Genomic DNA, 22,539 nt, shown 5'->3' with positions numbered 1-22,539 from the left:
CCGCTCATTTTTGCAGGCTGTGAAAAATGTGCAAGGGATGAATCTGTTCTAGTGTTTGTCACATTCTATGCATTTCTTCTGGCCCTTTATGGAAGTACTGTATATGGACCTTTATCTCGGGTCCCAGACAGTATTCCCCTGTATTGTTCTCAATATTTTATTTATTTATTTATTGCTAAAGTAGTGGAAAATTATAATCCTGTTTAGTATGTGGATCTGTGTCTATAACATACAAAAAGCCACTAATGTAATCAATTGCAAGGATTTATTTACATGTCTACAAGTCACTTGTTTGAAGTTTTTTTCTGCTTGGATGATGGTTATATTTATTTTGTGAAATGAGTCAAGCTATAATGAAAAAAAATGAATCATGAAAGCCTGGAAAAACTAAAAAAGGGAGACTTCTGTAATGAACAGAGAGGAGATGGTAGGCTGAGCAGCCTTTCGTTCAGCAAGCGGTGTTCCCCTGTATTACCAGTGAAAGGTCAGTTGGAACACCAATTACAGAGCTGATCCGCAGATCAAGAGTATCGTAATTATGCAAACAAATTGTGTGAATGGCAGTTTGCCCGCGTTATTTTTCCTCGTTTGTCATAAGAAATATAATGAATCATAACATCGCTTTGTCACAATAATTCATGCACAGAGAAATTGACAAATCCGGGTTTGAAGCCAGTATTATTATTTTTTTTTTTGAAAGTGAGTAACTTTTAATAGCATTGGGTTATATTTCTGGGAGAAAACGTGTAGATTACTGTATAGAATAATGATCAGAGAATAAGACAGAAGGGTTAACTTTTTATATGTCTTGTATAATCCCAAGAGTCAGAAATACTTTGACAGATCGTTGAATCGAGTGCTGGTGCCAGACAGCGGTAGTGGCGGTGGCTTTCTCTACAGACGTGCCGCAGTCTTTTATTCGGGTTTTACTTCAAGAAACAGAGAGGAATATGAGAGCGCCCAGGTAGTACTTTGTGCTTCAGCTTTGTAGAATTAGAGTACAAAAATCTGAAAACAAGGTAGGAACACGATAGAAGGAAACAAGATAGAAACAGTAACTAGGTCTGAGGGCATAGGCTGGCTCTTCAGATGAGAACATCGGATTTAAGGAAGCTTAGTCATAGATCTGGCTTGTCTCCTGCTTTGCTAAGAGCAATCCATACTTGAAATGGTTTTAACTCTTGCTCAACAGCAAAAATACCTGTGTTTCTGTGTAAGAAATGCAGAGAGGACTTTGCAGAATACAAGTCACCTGGAAGATGCTATGATCCAACTCTACTCCAGCTTCAGGATGCGAAGTATGTGGGAATACCTGTGTAAATGTTTCAGAACATTTTGTCACCTGCATGTCTCTTGTGTTTATATAAAGTGTCAAAATTTATTTTGTGGTGTTTGAGTGATAGATACAGTTGTGGAACTGTGTAGCTCTGGAAGCAAAGATTTTAAATGAAATTAATACAGTGAAAATATTTCTTCTTGGCCCTTTCATTCCAAGAAGGAAATGTTTTGATCCCGCTGATGTAATCAATGGCTAATTTGGATAGAATAGGGGATACCTCTAGCAGTTCTTCTTAATGAAGTATCGTCTCACCAGAGGCATTGCATTTCTGACCCAATGTTGCCTTTTTTAAAAGGGGTTCTTGAAGTCAGTTGTAGAAGGTGTCAGAATATTTATAGACACACACACACTCCCCTCTCTAAAAGCTCTCAGCTAGTTTAGTCCTTTAGCTGTATTCAGGTCTCATGCTAGAAAAAAGAAAATTAGTGCCTGTCATTCCAAACTGGGGTTTACATATAACATATTGTCATGTAAAAATTTGAAATTAAGCATTTTTTTCTTCCTGCCTCTTCTCTAGAGAACCTAATGATTGATCTGAGTGGATTTAAGCACTGATACAATGCACATAGTCCATTCATATGATTTTTAGGCTTTAAGTCTTTTTACAGTAGTCTTTGTCTTTAAGAACCGCGGCTGAAGTGTAACTGAAACAAGCTATGTGGCAGCTACACAAGTTAGAAAACATTTCCATAAAAGATCATAAAAATTCTACAGTAGTTTCCAGAAAGAGCAAGAGTGAACAGTTTATTGCTGTTTAGACCCTCTGAAGTAAATGTTTTATTTAACTTTTCATGAGTGTTTTATAATGACTAACTTGTAGAAAAATAGTGCGTGTGTCCGTTCCCTCTGCACAGCTAGCTGGGCACTCTCTTTGCTTTGTGCTTAAATAAATATTTGTCTTGGAAGAAAAGAATTTCCCAACACACAAAAGATACGCTGTTTGAAAAGGTGCAAAAAATTACTGAAATAGGTATAGTGGTTTTTTTTTTTTTTCCTTTCCCATTTTTTTTTTTTTAATTGCCTCCCAGAAATACACTTGAACTAATATAGAAAACTTGAGTGAGTAGTCTGGGAAATGCCGAGGAGCACGTTCTGATCGATTTGAAAGCTGGTATCGGCAGTCAGTTGCAAACTTTTAGGTCTCTCTCTAACCTAGTTTCCTCTGTCTTTTTGGTTTTTTATTTTTTTAGTGAGAGAACGCTTAAAAAAAATCAATAGCCTGTGTGGTTATTTTTAACCTTCTGTAGCTTGCCTCGGCAGCTGTACGTTTTTATAATGCTCTTGGATTAGTTTTATCATTTCGGTTGATGGCAGCGCTGATCTGGTGATCGGCTCTTCGTGGTGGCGCTGCTGCTGCGGCACAGCGTCGCCCTGCAATGGGTTTGCGTTTCAGACCTCTAACAGTGTTAATGTAAAGACTTAGAACGAGTATTTCCGTATCAGTCTGATTCCTTCTGCTTCTTTGTGTGGTCCTCGTGACCGGTGCCGCGGACTAATGGACAGTGAATTGCAAATATGAGCAAACTCTAACACCGTCAAAGGGAAGACTATAAATGAACACTTTGTTGTGATGTCTTCACACTGAAGAGCTCAGATAACTTTACGGTTACGGATGATGACAGCCCAAAGCTGGTTGTTCCTGAGAAGGCTGTGATGTCTTCGTGTGACACCGGTAGCCCAGTAACTTTCAGAAAGTCACTGAGCTACCGGGTGAAACCCGTTCTGGTTTAGCATCCAAAGCATCTGAATATCTTCCCCCACCTGTAAAAGGAAGCAGGTGTTAACACTCTAGTTTTATTACAGCTTTTTAAAGCTGTACATGTGCTTTTACTTGAGCAAGTAACTCCGAGTTGAACCAAGACTTCCTTTTATTTTTTCTGCCTTTTTTTTCCCCTTTGATTTAATTCTGTGATGCGTTCCTCTCTTAGTTTTATTAATTCTGTTTGAACTTATTTCCTGTTGTTCTGTTGGTTCTTTCTGGCAATTGTAATTAGTTTGCATGAAAGTAAGAATGTTGTGGATTTCATTTATGTATTACATAGTTTTTGAAACACTAAAGTTTATGTAATTCAGTTTGAAATTAAAATTAGAAAAGCATGACTTTGTGAAAGGAATTTTAATAGTGCTTGTGTGACAGATTGATTTATTTTACATACAACACTATTTCTTTCATGGTTTGAATAATTTTTGAATTGTGTTCATAATAATCTTGCAGTATTAAATGAGTTTTGTTAGTTTAGAAACTGAATTTTATGTTTACTTCAGTTTAAATAAACGTAGACTTAAATAGGTTATGATGGAAATGGTGTGGATTTGGGGGTGGGAGGGGAGAGTAAGGGTTGAGAATATAACAGCAAAGGTCAGTGGATCTAAAATATTTATTAAATTCTCCAGCTCTATGTGTCAATTAAATTCTTCCTTAAAGAAAAAAAAAAACAAAACAAACCCACAACAAAAAAATTGTTGGGTTTTTGGGTAAATGTTTCTTAATTGACTTCTAAACAAGATTCACAGTTCTTCTGAAGGACTTTTAGGGGTTGATTAATTGTCTAACCTGAGAACTTTAGGAAGTATCAACAGGGGAAATAATATGTAACAAGACTTGCAATGGTTTGTTTTTTTTTCCCCCATAAGATTGTAATACAAATTGAAGAATTTTTTTTTAGGCATCAGTATAGATAGATAGTTGCAAAAGTATATAGTCCCTGGCAAGCAGAAGTTATGCTTAAGTACACTTAAAAAGTCCTCCCCCACCCCCAAAGCCCAGGGACTGTACAGCAGGGCCTGGAGAATGGATAAAACTATTTGAAAAGTGTCGTTGGCTCACTTTCCTCACCCATAGGGTTTAACATGCACTATAAAGCTAAAGTTACAGATTAAGAACTATTGGGGGTCTTCTGACAGGAAAATTAATAACACGTGGTTTATTTTTTCTGAAGCCTGCACGTTCTGAAGTGACTGGCTGTAAGGACTGATGCACTCGCACTGTAGGAATTTGGAACTCTCTCTTCTTTTTTTTTTTTTTTATGGGAACATAACTCAATAATTCAAAATTTGAATTACTTTTTTTTCCTGTTTTAAGTTTTATCTGGTTTTTTTTTTTCCTCTTGTTCTCCCTCCCTATCCACCGAATCAATAACAATTCTAGAATTTAATTCAGATATCACAGTCATTAGTTTTTCCAAACTCAGAGTAATTTAGAAAGATGGTGACTAGATCTGAAGTGGTTAATTATAGGAAATGCGCAATCCCCTGTCTGCACTAGCACCTTATAGAAATTCAGTGTTCTTCTGTAAAGTCTATGTCCAAAGGTTTACCATTCATCCCTAGATCAGCTACTGCTATGTGTTTGAGGGGGAAAAGCGTGAAACGGGACTTCTGCAAAGTCTCGATTCTTTTAGCATCAACAGATGTGCTTTCTTAGAGACACAGTCTTAAGGAAAGTTAAGGTTGTGTTCGCTTTGAGCTACAACGAGAATGGTCCAGTTAATGTTTGGAGATCGATATATATCTCTACCAGAGGCTGTGTTTTTATTTCTAAAATCTGCTTTATAGCACCTTCCGAAGTAAAGAGACAGTTTTCATTACTCAGGATGTATATGGAACTCTGTCCCAAGTCAGCAATTTATAATATTGGCACTTTTTATTGTTGCCTGCCTTCCTCTCCTCCCCTTCCCTGGGAAAAATGGGATGACTGAGAAGTAGTCACCCCATTTTTTGTATTCCCCTTTAAATACATTAATCTTCTTTAATTGGTTTCAGAAGTTCATAGAACTCTTGACTACAAAATCTTCACAACAATCAGGTTTTTGTAGGTGTCTATCTATATTATTTTAATAAAACCTTTAGTTGAAAGTCTCTATTTCCACTTTGCAGACTGATAACTTATTAAGTCATCAGCATTACAAGAGGGGGGAATTAGTCTGTGTAACACATACTCACTTTTTAACAAAGGAATGTTTTGGGCTTAAATACATACTAGAACTTTTTAACATGTTTAATGTGGAATCCACCAATAAAGAAGTATTTGTATCAAAAAAGTAAATGATGGTAAATTAATAACTATTATATTTTATTACTCTTAGAATCTTGAACAAGCTCCAGATAGTTAAAACCTTGATTTTTTTGATTGATTATCTGCAGCACATCATTTTGTATTGAGTAAATCATAGAATCATAGAATGGTTTGGGTTGGAAGGGACCTTGAAGATCATCTCGTTCCACCCCCCTGCCCTGGGCAGGGACACCTCCCACCAGCCCAGGTTGCTCCAAGCCCCGTCCACCCTGGCCTTGAACACCTCCAGGGATGGGGCAGCCACAGCTCCTCTGGGCAACCTGCGCCAGGGGCTCACCCCCCTCACAGGGAAAAATTTCTTCCTGATATCTCATCTAAATCTCCCCTCTTCCAGTTTGAAGCCATTCCCCCTCGTCCTATCAAAATAATTGCGTTTTGAAAATGCTTGCACTTTCAGGAAGTTGATTTTTTTTTTCTTCTTATTCTTTCTTTTCTTTAGACTTACTTATGATTTTGCATGCAAATAATCAATGTATATTAAGAGAGATGAGAGCCCTAACCCTCTTGATTTAGTGATGGGGCAGGTATCAGTGGAATGGTGGGCAAAGATGCCCTTTTGCAGGCAGTCACAGGGAAAGGTAATGTGTAACTTAGAATTAAAGACACCAGAAATAGACCTGTATTACAAGGTGATAATTCTCTCACATTACATTTTAAAAAAAATCTTCTTCTGTTTTATAGAAAGGAAGTACTTTGGATGGTTAATTATTATATCTATTTGTACTTCTAAACAAAAAGTGGGAGATGGTTTATGGAAATTTGGTTTTGACTCTTAAAATCTGATGGTGTTTTTCAAATACATGGTTTTGAAAGAGTGTTTTTGTCTGACACTTAATGTATCCTGAAGTATTGCTAATATTTTCCTTGTTTTTCTACTTTGCATATTTTGACTGTCTTCTTGGGCACATATTGCTGATGAATCTACCTCGGTGCAGTTCACACGATTCCTCTGTGACTCTCCTCTGGAGGTATGTCTTTGTTCTAGGTGCAAGTTTTGAAATGACTGTATTCTTTCCCCTTCACTTGCTGTAGACAGCAAACCAGTATGGTATAAGTAGTATAGATGGGGGTCACAATATTTGTATGATCACTGACTGGTAAGGAAGACAGCACTGCGTTTTCAAAGGAGCCTGAGGACTTCTTTGCTGCATGATAAGCTACCACTGAATTTCATAGCACTGCATTAAGAAATAGCAGCAAAAAGTGCCGTGTCTTTTCTGCTCTTGGTTTATTTCTATGAAAGAAAAAAAATGTATTGCTAAATAACTTACTGAACTGGTATTTGACTACAGTCTGAGTTGAAAGTTTAGGAGAGATGCTGTCGGTTCATTTCAAGTAAGCAAACTGCTGCGGATTTCTTGCACTGTCTTTCTTGTTAGTCTTAAAGAGTTAAGTACCGCGTGACTGTAATGAAATTGTCAGGTTATAGTAATTACGCTGGTAATTCGATATGTCGCACTTTGAATGAATCCATGTGTGGAGAGTTTGTTTCTTTTCTCTGCTGAGTCCACTGGCCTTTACATTCCTGAAAGCTGAAGAGTAATAGAGCTCATTAGACTTTATAGGAAAAGGGCTTTTATCACCTCGTCAACTCAGGCAGCAGACTGCCATTATATTCTTAATTTTGTATGGCTACGTAGATGTTGATGCACACTTCCCTGCCAGGTTTATACCAGTATTGTTTCTTACAGACACTTTTTATTGACATTTTGAAGCTTGAATTAAATTTTGTGTGGCACCACTACAGATGTCTTCAATTAGATGAAGTTAAATAAAAGGGGTTGTATATCAGAGGCCAAGGGATTCTTGAAATTCTTTATTCTGAAACAGATGCCACAAGCAAATCTGGTACTATGTAGTCTGTTTACTCTTTTGAAGAAAAATAATTTAAAATCAAGTTTAAACTTTACATGATTTCAATTTGTAATTTTTTGAATTTTTAATGTTGTTATTAGCTGCAAATAGTATGAACACTCAAACTCTTCCTGTCTTTTTTATTTACTCCTTTTATTATTCTGTTTAGTTTCAGTTTTGGCTATGGGCTCTGGCACAAAAGATGAATAGTTCAAAAAATGATACAGTCTGTAGTAGCAGAAAACTAGGCAATTTTCTAGCAGTAAACAGGGTAACGTAGAGAGAACTGTCTGGGGTTTTTTATTCATCCTTTCGTCTTACAAGCTACATTTAAGTATTTGCTGTTTTATCACTTCACATATGCAATACTACCTCGTTTGGAGAGGTACGGGTACCATGGTTCACTGTAGGAGAACTGCATGGAGGAGTCTTCACCTGGTACTGTGTTGCTGCCAAAGTGAGAGTGCTTACAGAAGAAGGGCACAAGTGAAATCTGAACTGCTCCGGGTGGATTCCCAGGTTTTGGTGCTCAGAGAGTTAGGGGAGTTGTATCGGCAACATTAATAGTCATCTCTGCGTTTGTCCTTTATTCCGTGTCATCTTGGAACGAGCCTCAGCACTCAGATCTGCCATGGCATTACCCAGTCAAATGATGATTTTTTTTTGTTTGTTTGTTTTGTTTTCAAATCCTTCTCTAATTGCTCTTTAGTCTTTTTCCATTTTGACTGATGCTAAGCATTAAACCAATGATTTCATAAAACTGCTCTCAAAAGCATCTTTTTCAGTGAATTGCCAATTTATACCCATTGTTTTAGGTATGTATATAGCAATATTTTTTTCCCCATGCATTTATGAACATTTGATATTTCCTCTGCCTTTTTTTATCACTTGGTATTATGAGATCTTTCTGTAGTTGTTTACACTCAGCTCTTGTTTAACTATCCTGAATACGTTTAAATTATTAGCTCAGTTTGCTGCAACATTGTTCATCTTCAGTGATTCTCATACCAGTATGGAGAACAGAATAGGGCCATCACGATGGAAAGTGGGCTGCTTTCTGTTATGTAAATGATCATTTGTTCTCACTTTGTTTGCTTTTGTCTGTATTGAGGTGCTTTTGAATCCTGAAGAACTGAAAGGTGTTTGTGACTCTAGATCTTTGCTCTTTGAAAAGCATGTTAGCTTCTGCCCCACTTTATTTTATCGATATGTGTTAATTTTTAGGAGATGTAATAACAAATGATATGGTTATAGGTCTGTAAGTGCAAGGATCACCTTCTGTCATGATCAGTCATATCTGATGCACTGCTCAGGACTAAATCAAAATGTATTTCATTTAGAGATCTTGGCAAACTGCTCTTTTTTTTTTTTTTTTTTTTTTTTTTACAGTGCTGTAGACATTGCCATGATGTCTACATGGTGGTACCCTTGCTTGTCTTGCTGTTGAAGTCCCTGGTACCTTCACAGCTTCACTAATCGTGTTAGGATTTTAACCTTACTATCACTGTCCTGATTAAATAGTTGACAGTATTGCTCAAATACTATACTTCTCCAATAGGGTACAGAAGTTAGCTCTGTAGACAGGGTCTCACATTTTGATGCAGTGAGTTGATTTACTTTGTTTTGATATGGAATCACACAATTGCTCAGGTTGGAAGGGACCTCTTGAGCTCACCCAGTCCAACCCCCCTGCTCGAGCAGGGCCGGCTAGAGCGGGTCTGTGTAGGACCAGGGGTTTTGACTGTCTCCAAGGATGGAGACTCTACAGGTTCTCTGGCCAGCCTTGGCCATTTTTTGACCACTTCCTCAGTTAAAACCTGTTTCCTTCTGTTCGGATTGAATTTCATGTATTGTAATTTGCATTTGTTGCCTTTTGTCCTGTCAGTGGTAACTACTGAGAAGAATCTGGCTCCCTTATCTTCATTCCCTCCCTTCAGGTATTTCTACATACTGATAAAACCTCCCTGCGCATCGTCTCTTCTCCAGGCTGAAGAGTCCCAGCTTCCTCAAGTTCTCCTTACACCTCAGATGCTCAGCTCCTTAACCGTTTTTATGGTCCTTATGGACTTCCCCCAGTAAGTCCTTATATTTCTTGTACTGGGGAGCCCAGCACTGGAACCAGTGCTGCTGGTGCAGCCTCACTGGTGCTGAGCAGAGAGGAAAACTCGCCTCCCTCCACCCACTGGCAGCACTCTGCCTGGTGCAGCCCAGGATGCCGTTGGCCTTTTTTGCTGCAAGGGTGCATTGCTGGCTTTTTTTTAATGAAAACATGCAGTGCTACCTCTCTGCTGACACAGCCTATATTTGTAGGCTGCTTTCACAGCATCTCCACTAATCCCTAATGAAAGGAGGACGTAGTAGTGAAAAGGAAATATGTTGCTAACCAAGAGATAGAAATCTACCATATGGTAGGCTGTGTGTGTGTGCGCGCCTTTGGGAAAGGAACTGCTGGAATTAATCACTTCACTTCTTCGGCAAATAATTTCCACTGGAGTGTAGAAGTCAAGGGTTTCCTGGCTTTTTTTTTTTTTTTTTTTTCCCTCCCCTATCCTAGCATGGATTTCATATCGTCCTCCTCCCTCCATCCACAGCAGAGGGTAAAATGGAAAAGTTCAGAATAGGAAATTTCATGAAACCTTCCAGAGAAAAATAATCATGGAGTTGGTATGGTTAGGACCCATTTTTGGTTGATGAGTATGCAGTGCCTTTTGCAGTTGCACACTGGTTTGGCATGTGGGTTAACAAGTGCAATTTCCACAATAATAATAATAATAATAAAGAAGTAGTAAAACATCTCTTAAAAGGAAAGAGAAAGACCACTGTGCTTTGAAGAAAATTGAGTAGTCTCACCATCGTTGCGCAGTTACTACATTTAAGGTGTACTAATTGGGGCAATATGTAATACCATTTGCTATTAAATATTTAAGTTTTAATAATGCGTTATAAAATATGAGCAGTCAAATCTGTTCTCGGACTCATTAGCTAGGAGAATATGAAGACAGGTAGAATTAACATGCAGTGGAATATATTGTATTTTTCTTTGCAACACCAGCGAGAAAGAGATTTGTTTTAATCTTTGTCCTGGATTTAGTTCTTTTTTTTTATTGTTTCAATAGCATCCAATTACGATAATTCATTGTATTGAAGTTTGAGTAGAAGTTGTTAATTTTAAATAGGTTGGTACCTCTGTACTGATTCCAGGGCTAGTGTGTATTATTTTGGGTAGATAAGGTGAGCTCTCTCTGGGGGGGCTTGCTCGCCTGATGTCACTGGTATATTTTACATCACCTTTGACAAACACGGTCCCAGGTGGACATGGCAGTAGTGTGAAATGGTATAACCTGCTTCAGGAAAACGTTTCATATTCTAGTCCTGTTTCACATCAAATTACCTGGATGGTGCATGAGAACTAAAGTTAAAGGAGCCAAGTATTCATTGAGTAGTCGGAGAAAACATACTTACAGCATTACAAAGGATTACATTGTATGAAAACTTTTCAAGGAGGAGGGAAATGTTACTCTTTTTAAAAATGTTATTTGCTTTATGTAATGGAGATCCTTGAACATTTTGCCTGAAATCAGTGCTGTGCTTGTTATATTTGTTACAGAACATAGCCTCTTTTATACTCATGACATTTCGTTGTAATTGCATTAGAGAAATAACTGTAGTTTATACTTTAGTAGAAGTTCTTAATTGATGCTAATACTTCAGTTTGCAGAGGTCTGGTGACTGAACCCATGCAATGCCATTTGGAGGTTTGGGGTCACACAGACAGAGCATTTGTTTAACATTCATTAAATCGCATATGATGAGTTTTTGACGAAGAAAGAAAATCTTTTTTAACTGAAACTTAAGCAAGTCTCTGGCATTTCCCCGTGGCCTGCAGGAGAAGTTTCGGTTTTTCTGCAGCTTGGTAGCTGAGAGGAGACCTCAACCTGCGCTGAGAAATCCCTTAGAGAAAATCTCTTACTTGACTGTGTCCCAGCTTAAATGTTTTACTGCTGACATGTGATTTCGTTTGGCTCTGCTGAAAAGTTGAGGATATTGTATGAAACCATAACTGTTGAATACGGCAGCTTTACCTGAATGACGAGAAACCCAGTTTAATATGCTGGTATCCGGGTCTAATACCCTCGTATACTGCAGATTGAGCTCTCAAATGTTTGATCATTTCACTTTTACGGTATCTGTAGCTCCATAACTAGTTTTGTGCTATATAACCGTATGAAAATGCAAACGTTTTAATATATAGCCTTTATTTTGGGACTTATTGGTTGGGTAAGTCAGTTGAAATGATTTTTGTTCACGTGATTGCTTTCTTTTGACACATGTGGTACCAATTAGAATAACTTCTACTGCCCATCATCTCTTCAGTCTGCGCTACTGTATCAAAATACTTGATTAAACCCACCTTCTGTTGTTGTAATGCAAAACAGTTGGTAATAGTAGGCAATATTGTCAGATTTATTGAGTGAGAAGCGGCTTTCTGAAGATCTGGCAATGCAGTGAAAAACATGACTAGATGGATAATTAAGTTGAGCACAGTGGAATTCAGGATTAAAGTAAACTTGACGTGGGAGAAAATGGCATGCCAAAGTTGGTTGTGTAATACAGTTTAAATGAGGAGATCATTTTCTTCTTAATTTGAAGCATCAGTTCCTGGCTCTAGGTGCTTTACCCTGTCCGGAGGCATACTTCACTGCACATCCAAAACCGCAGCGCACAAGAATAGTGAGTTCCTTAGTGGTTTTGCAGAAGATACTCTGATGTGGGCGGACAAAGAAGTCCCACAGATTTTGTTGCAACGCAGAGTTTCAGGTTCTTAGATAAAAGGCGTTTTGTTGGTCATAAAGAGTAAACCTCACATGAGGAGTAAGCTGTTCGGTTCTTTTTATAAAATGTTCTTCTCAAGAAACTTTAATGGCCGCTCTGAGAAACTGAATTTCTGTGGCCAAAGTGCTTCCAGTGCTTGGGGGCACAGGGGAGAGGAACAGCAGGGTCCTTGCTGTGGCAGAAGGTGTTGGAGGCACTGGGCAGTCCCAGCCAGCTTTGGGAAGCACCAGCACGGTGAACTGTCTGCATTTCACCTTCCTGCCTTTAGGCTTCATCTCTTGTTGGAAGAGTATGTAGGTCAAAGGAAAGAGTATCTGCAGAATTTGTCTGCGTGTAAGAACGCATTAATAGCTTGATGAATCACTTTGTTGTTTTATCATGTCAGTACTATAAATGGCAAATGGCAGAGGCTGTTTGCAGATTCGGGTTTGGGATGTGTGATACGTAGAGTTTACCGATCATGAGTAGGGCAAAGGTCACAAATGATACAGTGAACTAACGTTGCTTTCCCTGTTTTTCAAATTCCTTTTTTCCTTTTTCTCTCCATGGATAGCAGGAGTAATTTCTCACAGTATTTACTTTTCTGTTAAAATGGTTTCTAAAATTTGTTTTTATACTGGAAGTCTACCTGTCAGGCAGTTACATCCCTCTTTTGGTTTTGCTTAGGCAGAGAACGCACCCAACGGACCCGAATGTGGCTATGGTTCTTTCCACCAGCAGTATTGGTTGGATGGGAAGATAATTGCTGTCGGTGTAATTGATATCCTGCCCTACTGTGTGTCCTCTGTCTATCTGTACTACGATCCAGACTATTCTTTTTTATCTTTGGGAGTCTACTCTGCATTACGGTAAGCGGACATTTTTGTTACCTAGTTAGATGTAATAGTAAGAGCCGATACTTGTTCCTAAACTTAAGTTTTTATTTCTAGTCTAAACATATACTGGTAACACTATACCTAGCAAAGTATTTGGGGTTTTTTGTTTAAATTCTCTCCGGTTGGTTGCATTCCAAAAAAGTTTTTAATTGTCATCCTTGAATAGGGATGTATCTTTCTAGTTAGCCAAATACTTTTAAAGATTAAAAAAAACCACTCAGAAATTAAATACCTAGTTTTTATTGCCCCTGAAAGTAATTTAGTATTGCGCACAGAAATAATGCTTCCTTTGACCCCTTTCTTCGCCCAGTCACCAAATGAAATTAATCACTTTTATAGTTTTATGCTCACTGAGATCATAAATAATCAAGTACCTAAAAACTGTTGTCTTCTGAATTAGTAGTCTCCTGCTGTACTAGCACTAAGTACATTTTCCAGGTATGTTAATCTCATTATCTTTGTCTTTAGAAAGCTTGATGTAGAGAGTAATCCTACGAATTTTAAAGCCTTAAATTAACTATCAAGCTAGTCTTGCATAACAGTAGAAATAGTGAGTAATGCTTTTCACTGTGAATAAGACTTGTATGCTAAATTGCAAGTTACTGTTTTTCTTCTGTAAGCAATTTTATTATTCCATTTTTATTGTAAGGGGAAAAAAAACCCCGAAATGAGTGGAAATAATTTGTGCATCTCAGTTTTTTTCTTAGCTGCTTTGCTTCCCTGTTTACATGAAGTAAGCTGGTCGCAGACACATGGTGTTCCTAGTGAGGTTCTCACAAAGCAACTGGGATTGAACTCCGTGCCAGACATGTCTATTTTCAAGTTTCGCTAGGTCTGAGAAGTTGTAGCAAAAGTCTTTACCTGTTGGGATTTGTTTTTTTTCAGGTATGAAAGAAGCGCTAGACTTGTGAGGTCCAGCTTTCTTCTTTCTCCAAGGCATCCTGGTCAGAGGCATCTTCTCTATAGGTGGAGTTTCTTACCTATTGTTTAGTGTTACCCACCAGGGTGGGTAAATATGACATGACTTTGGAAAGATGTAAAGCACAAACACTATTTTTAGGAAACCTCTTCCTATCACAGTTACTTCGTATACTTTTGCGATAACTAATAAACCATGTGCAATTAATCTCTCAGAAGTCTAATCACATAGTTTGTTTAGATTTTGATTAGGATCTTTCGATTACCTAAAAATCTTTTTTTTCCCCCTATCTTTTTGGGTGTATTCTTCCCTTTGTAGTGGTGAATTTTGTGATTTCTGAATAATCTTTACGTGAGTTGTTCAAATGCATATGTCAAAGAGTTTTTGCCACGAAGTTCACTACTAAGTTGATGACATCAGTCTACTGGTTTAGTGCTGCTGAAATGAGGTGCCGCAGTCACTCCTCTCCATCTCTGCTCTATGCTGGGCTTCTAGCAACCGTATATCTAGTCAGTTTAATTTACCGAGCAGAAGACTTTTTGCTTTGGCAGCCTGGTTAGTGAGGTGAGTTGGCTCAGTTGTGAACCTGTTAACACCAGCGTTGGTGCAAGCATTGCGACGGAGCCACAACGTGCAGCTGAGAATGGCTAGGGAGTGAGTGAGCAGGACCTCCTCCCACGTCTGGTAAGCTTGTAGATCAGTTAAGTCCTAAAGTGCAATTTCTCCAAGTATGTCACCTTTAATAAGAGCTGATAACATTACCTTTCTGTTGATTCTCCCCGCCTTGTTCTAGAATGGTTCTTTATGAAGGAGAAACTGTAGAGTCGTAGCAGAGTGTAGGTCAGAAGGGACCTCTGGATGTCATCTGGTCCAATTCCAGTGCAAATCAGGGCTAAATTCAAAGTTGTCATAAGGATTAACGGAGCTGTTGCTGTAGCATCTCCAGTGGTCTATGTCTAAAAGAGTCAGAATTGTCATTTTTCTGAGGCATTCAGTGGCACTGGCGATTTTGTAAAATTAATCAGAATTAACAAATGTCTACTAGTGGTCTAGATTTTTGGAAGTTTTTTATTACATATGCTAGATACTTGAAATTAGACTGATTATTACTTTTTTTCCATGTGAGGTGAGCATATACCTTAAAATACTAAGTCCTACAAGTTGTTTTTTAGTATTTGTACATATCACATTACGTTATGTAATAATAGACTGACATAATCCATGCTTATGAATTCTTGAAATGATTTTAAATTTTCTACATAATAAATTTAACTTTTTCGGTGCAACATGCCCGCGTGGCTCAACTAGTGAAAAAGCAGCTTATAAATTCTGCAGCATTTAAGGGCAATAAAAAGGAGTTCCCAACAGTCTTAGAGGGAGCCAACCTCTTCTTTCAAAAGGGAGAAAAAACTTGAGACTTAGGGAGGATTTAGGAAGTTGCAAAGGAATCCGATACCTTCAAAGCTGTTGCCAATTTTACTCCGAGGAGGTTAAACTGCATTGCAGTGCTGTCACTTCCACTTCATGCTACTTTGAGAATTTCTGCTGCTGAGTCGTAGAAAGGATGGGATTTGAAGATCATTTGAAATATGTAGGCATGTAAGTAAAGAATGAGGGGAGAAGAAGCTACTTGTGAAATACCAGTCTTACCAAAGGGAAAAAAAATAATCTTAGAGAAATATTGAGTGATTCTTATTCTTATTTGCAGGAAAAAGTTAAACCTTCCCCCTACTACCTAAAACCATGAATTCTAGACAAGCATAGTATTCATAATCTGCGTTTTGTAAGAGGACAAGTACTTGACCTTCTTTTGGAATTGGGTTATGTAGCACTGAAATGTCCTCCTCACTAGTTGACTGCTCTTGCCAAGCCCTAACAACCATTATAACTCTTTAGCTATGTACCATAGCTGAAAGATTTACAAAAAGATAATTGCAAGTTTGTAGTCCCTTTTCCGTAGGGATTGAGGCAGAATGAATGCCGGTAGATGTGAATTATGCATTACGGTGACACCCGATTGCTGCTCTTTGTTTAAAATTATGGAGTTGGAGGATTCTCTTGTGTTGGATCACAGCCTGGACTCCTGGAGAGAGGACAGAGAGGGATGCTTTAGCATCCCCCCAGTAAAACTTTGCCTGGAGTGGGGTTGGCTGAGTAGATAAATGAAAGATAGAGCAAGAACTGGAGTTAAGGGTCCTTCTCTAGGGCGTATCGCTGGAGTACACGCGAAGACACTGGCAGTAGTTCTAAGCAAGGTAGCTTTGGTATCACATGCGCTAATTTGCTTGAACGAAGCTTTGCTGCCCGTGGTAAGGCTGCTGCTGCCCAGTTTTTGCCTCATTACACTATGGTCTATTTACTTCACTTTCTGTTCACTTTGTAGTGTTTAACAGATTTTGAAATGCAAAGATAATGTTTTTTCCCCTGTAGTGTTCCAGCTTTTTGAATTGCAGAAAGGTATTTGTTTAATTAGATCCAGGATAATCTGCGTGAAACAGTCAGGTTGTTTAACTTCATGCCATGTCTTAAAGATTATATATATGAAGTGCATGTTTGTAGATTTTTGGGAGTACATAAATCTCACTTCTGGAATCTGTTGTATTGACCTGGACTTTCAGATATGAACTTATTTCTATACATACTCTTCTTGGAATAGTATGTATATTGGTACAGAGTTCTCATGGACCCATGATGGTCTCGGCAAACTACATGCAACTGAAATGTTAGCTTTTCAGTGTGTTTAAACATCTTCATTACTAACTTAATATATATATAAAAAAAAAATCAGTATTTGTACATGCTTCCTATATATGCACGTGCTCTTATCCCTTCGACACTGAAAGTAGGAACCAACATCCATATTTTATCAAACTTGGTAATAATGTGAACTACAAAGTTACAAATGCTGTGAAAAAAATCAGCATTATAATGGAAACACTGTCAGGATCTTTGTAATAATACTTGTGCCGGTAAAATAAAAAGCAAAGTTATTTTGGAATCCATTTACACATCTCTTTCAGAATAAATGAGAAAATCATACAAACAAACATGGGGTAGATGAAAAATACCTTCCGTTGCATAAAGATGGATATTTTTACATGCAAATTGCTAGAATGCAAATAAGAGAACAAAGAAGAGGCTTATCCTTGAATCTTGCTTTTTAAAAAAATACTCTGCTGTCTTCCTGAGCCACGTTAGCCAGTCTGTGTACAGCAGCGGGGCCAGATTTCTGTAGAATTCCAATGTGCATGAATATTAACAAGAAACCTGTTAAATAGAGGCTTTTAGTCACTTTTATTTGAATTTCAAGTCAGTCAATTGGCAGGACATGGTGTTTTGCATTATGGTGATTTGTTTGTTTTTAAGCATTAATTTTCAGTTTATTGTCTTTGGGGTTTTTTTAAGCATCGGTTTTGAGTTTTTTGTCTTGGTTTTTTTATTTGATAGAAGTCTAGTCCTTTAAATAGGTCAAGAGCCAGGTAGCTGTAAAATATTTCAATAGGAGGAGGTAAAATGAATGCAAGAATTGTATTCAAAAGTAATTAGTCTCTTCTTTCCTTTCACAGGGAAATTGCTTTTACTAGGCAACTTCATGAAAAAGCTCCCGATCTCTGTTTTTATTATATGGGTTTCTACATTCATTCGTGCCCCAAAATGAGATACAAGGTAAAGTGTGTTTTTACTTATTTCCTTAGTGTACTATTATTCAAAGCATTTGACAGTGTTCATAGTAATATAATATTTTGTAATTGTCATTTTGGTTTTTAATGTAGACTTTATATGGTTAAATTTGAACATTGGTTACTATTTAACTTGGCTTAGGAACTTTTTTTTTTTAAATTTAGCTGCATGTGGTATTTATTACAAGTTGGCTTAAAAGCAGTTCACATGGAGAGGTTTTCAAAGCTGTCAGATAATAGTTTGTCATTTGGTTACCTGACTATCTCATGTTTACAGTATGTCTTCCAATAGACTAAAATTCTCCCTTTTTTAGGTTTGCATATTTGTGGAACTGTTGCTTAGTGACTGTAGGCAGTGATAACATGCCTTGTGGTCTTGGCTGTACTTGGGTTTTTCCTCTTTGTTTTTTGTTAGAGAAAGGAGACTTGCTCTGCCAATCAAACCAGTGAGAAGCCAGGTTAGCAGCAATTTTGAGCCAGGTAGCAGATTTTTCAAGAAAGCGTGAGGAGAATCCACAGAACATTTAGAATAACCAATCTGTCACCAAACCTCCTTTGTAAACCCTGTTAGCTTCAACTTTGTTTAGACTCGGGTGCCTAAGGGTGTCTCTTCTCTGTTTCTTAGATCTCGTGAACGGGGTATCTTTTCTTTGTAAAAGCATCATTGCTTTTTGAATATTATGGTACAATTTCAGAGTATTGAACATTGATAGAAATTTGCTGAACATTTACACATAACCTGTTATGTGTAATGTGTATGTACGTGTATGCATCTGTTAATAATGTGGAAAGATAAAAAGCTCATGAAATGTAGAGTAAGAGGTGCAGTGTTTTCTTTTTTTCTTCCTCAAAGTCTGCTAAAAATCCGCAGTGTTTTCAGCTAGTTTTCAAATAGCCAAAAAACTGTGAGGCCTATTGAAGTGATGGTTGTGAAGGAAAAACCATTTCAGTTTTATGGTGGCTTACGCTACAGGTGACCACGATGATTCAGTCTTCTGAAAATAACAAATAAAAATCCCTCACTCCTTTTGCTAGAAGATGTTTGTCTTTCCCCCCCCTTCCTTTGTCAACTTGAGTTTATCATCTGCACCTGCTGGCCAAACAAAGAGAATGTTAAGTTTGAGGTAAGCAAATGGATGAGTTGGAAAACACTTCCTCTGTCATCTAAATCATCTTAAAGGCTATCACATCAGCACTTGGACCATAGGTTCTGATTACTTGCTCTACTCTTTGGAAATATTTAAAAGTTTGGGATGATTTGTTCATGTTGAGACATTGCAATTTAACATCCCTTCTCTATTCTACAACCTACATAGTTCAAGACTTGTACAAAGAATGCATTTCCTTTATTAAGGCACCGAAGAAAAGAAATAAATCTGACTATAATGGCAAAAAGCATCCCAGTTCTGAATGATATCACTTTGGGTTCAGCTCTTGTAGTGAGTGTTAATAAAAACGTGACCTTTGTATACATGACTTAAACAAAGCTTGTACATGAGTCAATGTATTAAAGTAGCCAGCAAACTGTTAAAATATGAAGATTAAATGCTGTAAGACTGGGAGCTAACATCAGTAGCCACTATACATTTGTATTATTTATTATAATGTGGTATCTCTTCTGTTGGGCCTGTGTTGTTAGTTGAAAATGATTGCATCAGGAATATAAGCTTCTCACGATGATTCTAGTTTTCATTCTCAAATAATAGAAATCGAATGAATTGTAGTGGGAGTATTACTTTTTCTTTTTTTGCTTCACAAAAGCTCCTTTTCTTCCTTTGCTTAGGCTTAATGACTATCTGATATGACTGTGATTTGGTAGAATATGTATTTTAGTCTTCCAGAAACCTATACGTGTCAATGTGCTTAGGTAATTAAGTGTGGCCCAGTATGAGAATTACTGGGGCAGGGAGTGGGGAGAAGAAGAAAGCCTATACATTTGTATTTAGAACACACACAATAGCAGGTAAGTAATGCTCTGTGTGGGGAGAGTAATAATTGAATGAATGAATTGCAAGGGTTTTTATTTTATTATTTTTATGTTTGTTTTTATTTTTTTATTTTTTTTATTTTATTTGTTTTTATTTTTCTGTGTGTATTTGTTTTAGAAGTGGCCAAATGTAATGCAGTTGAAAATCAGGTTGATATTAATCAGGTTGATATTAATTCTGTAGTTCCACTTTACCCGTACTGAAATCATACAACAGAAACAAGTTTTAAAACTGAGCTTTGAAATGTGTCTGGATAATGCTGCTGTTCTTGTGAAGTGATTGGTAGTGGTAGAGTAGGGTGGATATGTACCGATTAAGTCATTTCAGTAATGCCTGGTTGACTTAGAGGCATTACATGTTGAAAACTTTGCTTTATTCCAGTTTAATAGAGATGTTAGAGGCTCCATGCCCTTAATGATATTAGTGTGGAAGAGTGACAGGCTGTAGGCTGATGTCAGGTAAGTAAATTAAATGAAGGAAAGAAGAGGAAGGAGGCGAAGAGCTAACCACTGGTTTTTATCCTCTCCTTGTAGTTTTCTGTGCAGACTATTTGTCCAAGGATGTTTAGAAATGGAGGCTATGCGCAGCATCGCTTCTTTATATAAACAGTGTCTTCTGAAGAACATGTGCACGCTGTACTTATTTACAGTAAAGTCACAGGATTTTGGAAATCTTTGAAAATTTTCTTCCTCTAGTCACAGATTGTGAGCAGCAAAAATGCCTAAGCTGACGTTTGTATTTGAGTTTTGACAGAAACACAGTGGTACTGGTTTGTTCTGTCCAGCTGTCTGTCTTCCTGCTGGTTGAGGTGGGGGAGCCGATGAATTGGGATGTATAAGGAACAGTGACTTTATGATGTCAGTTTAAGGAGTTTGACAGTGTTCCGCTTTACACGGAGTAAAACTCAGTCTCTGTACCAGACGTGGTTGCAGTAATTGGGGATCTGTGCAATGAACTGTTGCACTCGTATTGCAATCCAAGACTGAGGCATTAATGTTGTGCACAAGAGGACACAGCTGGATATTTGGGTTTCAGATACACAACTCCTAGATTGGAGGTATAGATATTCAACGGCAAGCATTAAAGCCTTGTTCTGCGTGGATACTTTCTTGGAGTGCAAATTGTAGAGTTTCTTCTGGATTCCAACTTCTTTGTGGATGTAAAGTAACAAACATTGGTTTTTTTAAAGGATTGGTAATAGGTGATCGTATATACCAGTGACTGGGCCACGCACAGTAACAGCCTCTCCCTCCTTCATCAGATCATCTTGGTTACGTTGTGTGCTCTAAGGAGGTCCAAGGCATTGATAGACTATTTTGTTGAAGTATTTATTTTTTAATAAGGCTGCTAGTATGCTTGTTCCGCTTTTCGTGCACTACTTCTTAAAATTATATCTATATCTTTATCCAAGAAAGTTTCTTTGAGCAATCGCCTTCTGATACGGCCAGAACATCACACCAGTTGCCCCCAGCACAACTGCGCCGTGCAGCTGCTGAGTGGTTTTAGCTGCTGCTGAGGAGGTCAGGGGCTGAACTGGCAGAGAATATGTTACCGGATCTTTTCGTCTGAGTATTCTGTTTCCGAGAATAGTACAATTTGGGGCATAAATAGTGCGTAATCGTGTGGAAGATTGGAGGCCTGAATGTCCTGGAAGAGGATCCCCAAGTCAGGATTCCTGTGGCTCAGTAACAGAGTTGGAGAATTTGGGATTTTTGGGCAGGAAGAGAAATGGTTAATGAGTCCACCCCGTGGGTCAGATGTAATTACAGAAGTTTTAAAAAATATTGCTCCCTTTTGACTGACTGTTCCCTTCCCTTTCCTTTTGTTCCCAAACAGCCTGTGTTTGATTGCAATGTGATTTTTTAAAACGGTGGAGTATTGGTGAAATGACTTAAGATTAATATTGCAATATTAAGCTGTTTTTTAGTGCCCAGCTTCTCTTAGATTTGTTCCCATGTATGGGTTAATATTTATGAACGGGTAAAATAAAATCTACATTAAATTGAGACAAAGGGATTTGTGAAGTCCTATTAACTATGTTAATATGGAAAAATGCTATGAAAAACCTTAAGCAATGGCTTTGTTCCATTTTTTCCGGGTAGGTCAGGGTAATACAAGATTAAAATGGTTCTCTGAAGAAATTCATGACCTTGCGGTAAAACTTTTTGGGCTCTGTTAGATGTGGTAGTTCTTACGTTGGAAAATAGTCTCCTGGAAAATTTTCCAGGACTCATAAGATGCAAAGTCTTTTTCCTAATGCCTTTTGGAGTCTGTGATAAAATTTTAAGTATAAGAAAGTATTTTACTTTGGGCTGATGTTGGTCTCAGGCTTGCTTTTATGTTTACATACTATATCGACTTGTTAATGCTTTTCCGTTAAAGACAATTGTTTACAAGCATATTTACGGAGTTACAGAAATAAAAGAACGACCTTTAGCGAACAGCCACATCGGAGAGATGCTTGAGAAGATCTTGGATTTTTTTCCTCAACTGATATTCTGTCTGTTTTATCCCACATCTTTCCAAGTAAAAAATTTTACCCTGTGGCTCTATGTTACTAAACTCACATTCTCCAATCGCCACTGAACTCTCGGAGATCCTTTCTGTTCTTTCCATTACAGTTTTTTAATACTGATTTTGAGTCTTGTGGTGGGTGACACTAAATAGATTTTGGGTTTGTGCTTCTGGTGTAAATAGTAAGCGTACTTGCTGCTGTGCATTTGCTATTCAGACCTCTGTTGACCTTAAATCAAGTTCTCCTCTAGGTTCTTGTATTGGAAAGGATTTCTTGGTGATGTTTTCTATGTGAGTTTCCTGAGTTGTGGGTCTTCTGAGATTTTTTTCAGTGTCAATATTTGCATGCAAATCCTGCAGTTGGAGCACTTACCATTACTTGTTTTGGTCAACGATCTTTCCCTGAAGCCGCTCTGTCAAGCTTGTAAATAACTATCAGCGGACTTTGAAGTGCGTAGCAGA

The 22,539-nt window shown here is 37.8% G+C and overlaps 1 protein-coding gene across 1 annotated transcript in view; it reads left to right on the top strand.

Moving 5' to 3' along the window:
- The window catches only part of ATE1 (arginyltransferase 1), a 79,203-nt gene that overhangs the window by 15,680 nt on the left and 40,984 nt on the right, over nucleotides 1-22,539 (top strand). The window contains exons 7-9 of the mRNA XM_009881593.1: nucleotides 6,350-6,382; nucleotides 12,768-12,949; nucleotides 17,462-17,561. Of these exons, the coding sequence (XP_009879895.1) occupies nucleotides 6,350-6,382; nucleotides 12,768-12,949; nucleotides 17,462-17,561 (315 nt within the window). The remainder of the gene's footprint in view (nucleotides 1-6,349; nucleotides 6,383-12,767; nucleotides 12,950-17,461; nucleotides 17,562-22,539) is intronic.

Source organism: Charadrius vociferus, unplaced genomic scaffold, assembly GCF_000708025.1.
Source record: "Charadrius vociferus isolate BGI_N301 unplaced genomic scaffold, ASM70802v2 scaffold282, whole genome shotgun sequence".
NCBI lineage: Eukaryota > Metazoa > Chordata > Aves > Charadriiformes > Charadriidae > Charadrius > Charadrius vociferus.
The sequence above is the reverse complement of the archived record's forward strand: the minus strand, read 5'-3'. Positions and strand labels throughout refer to the sequence as shown.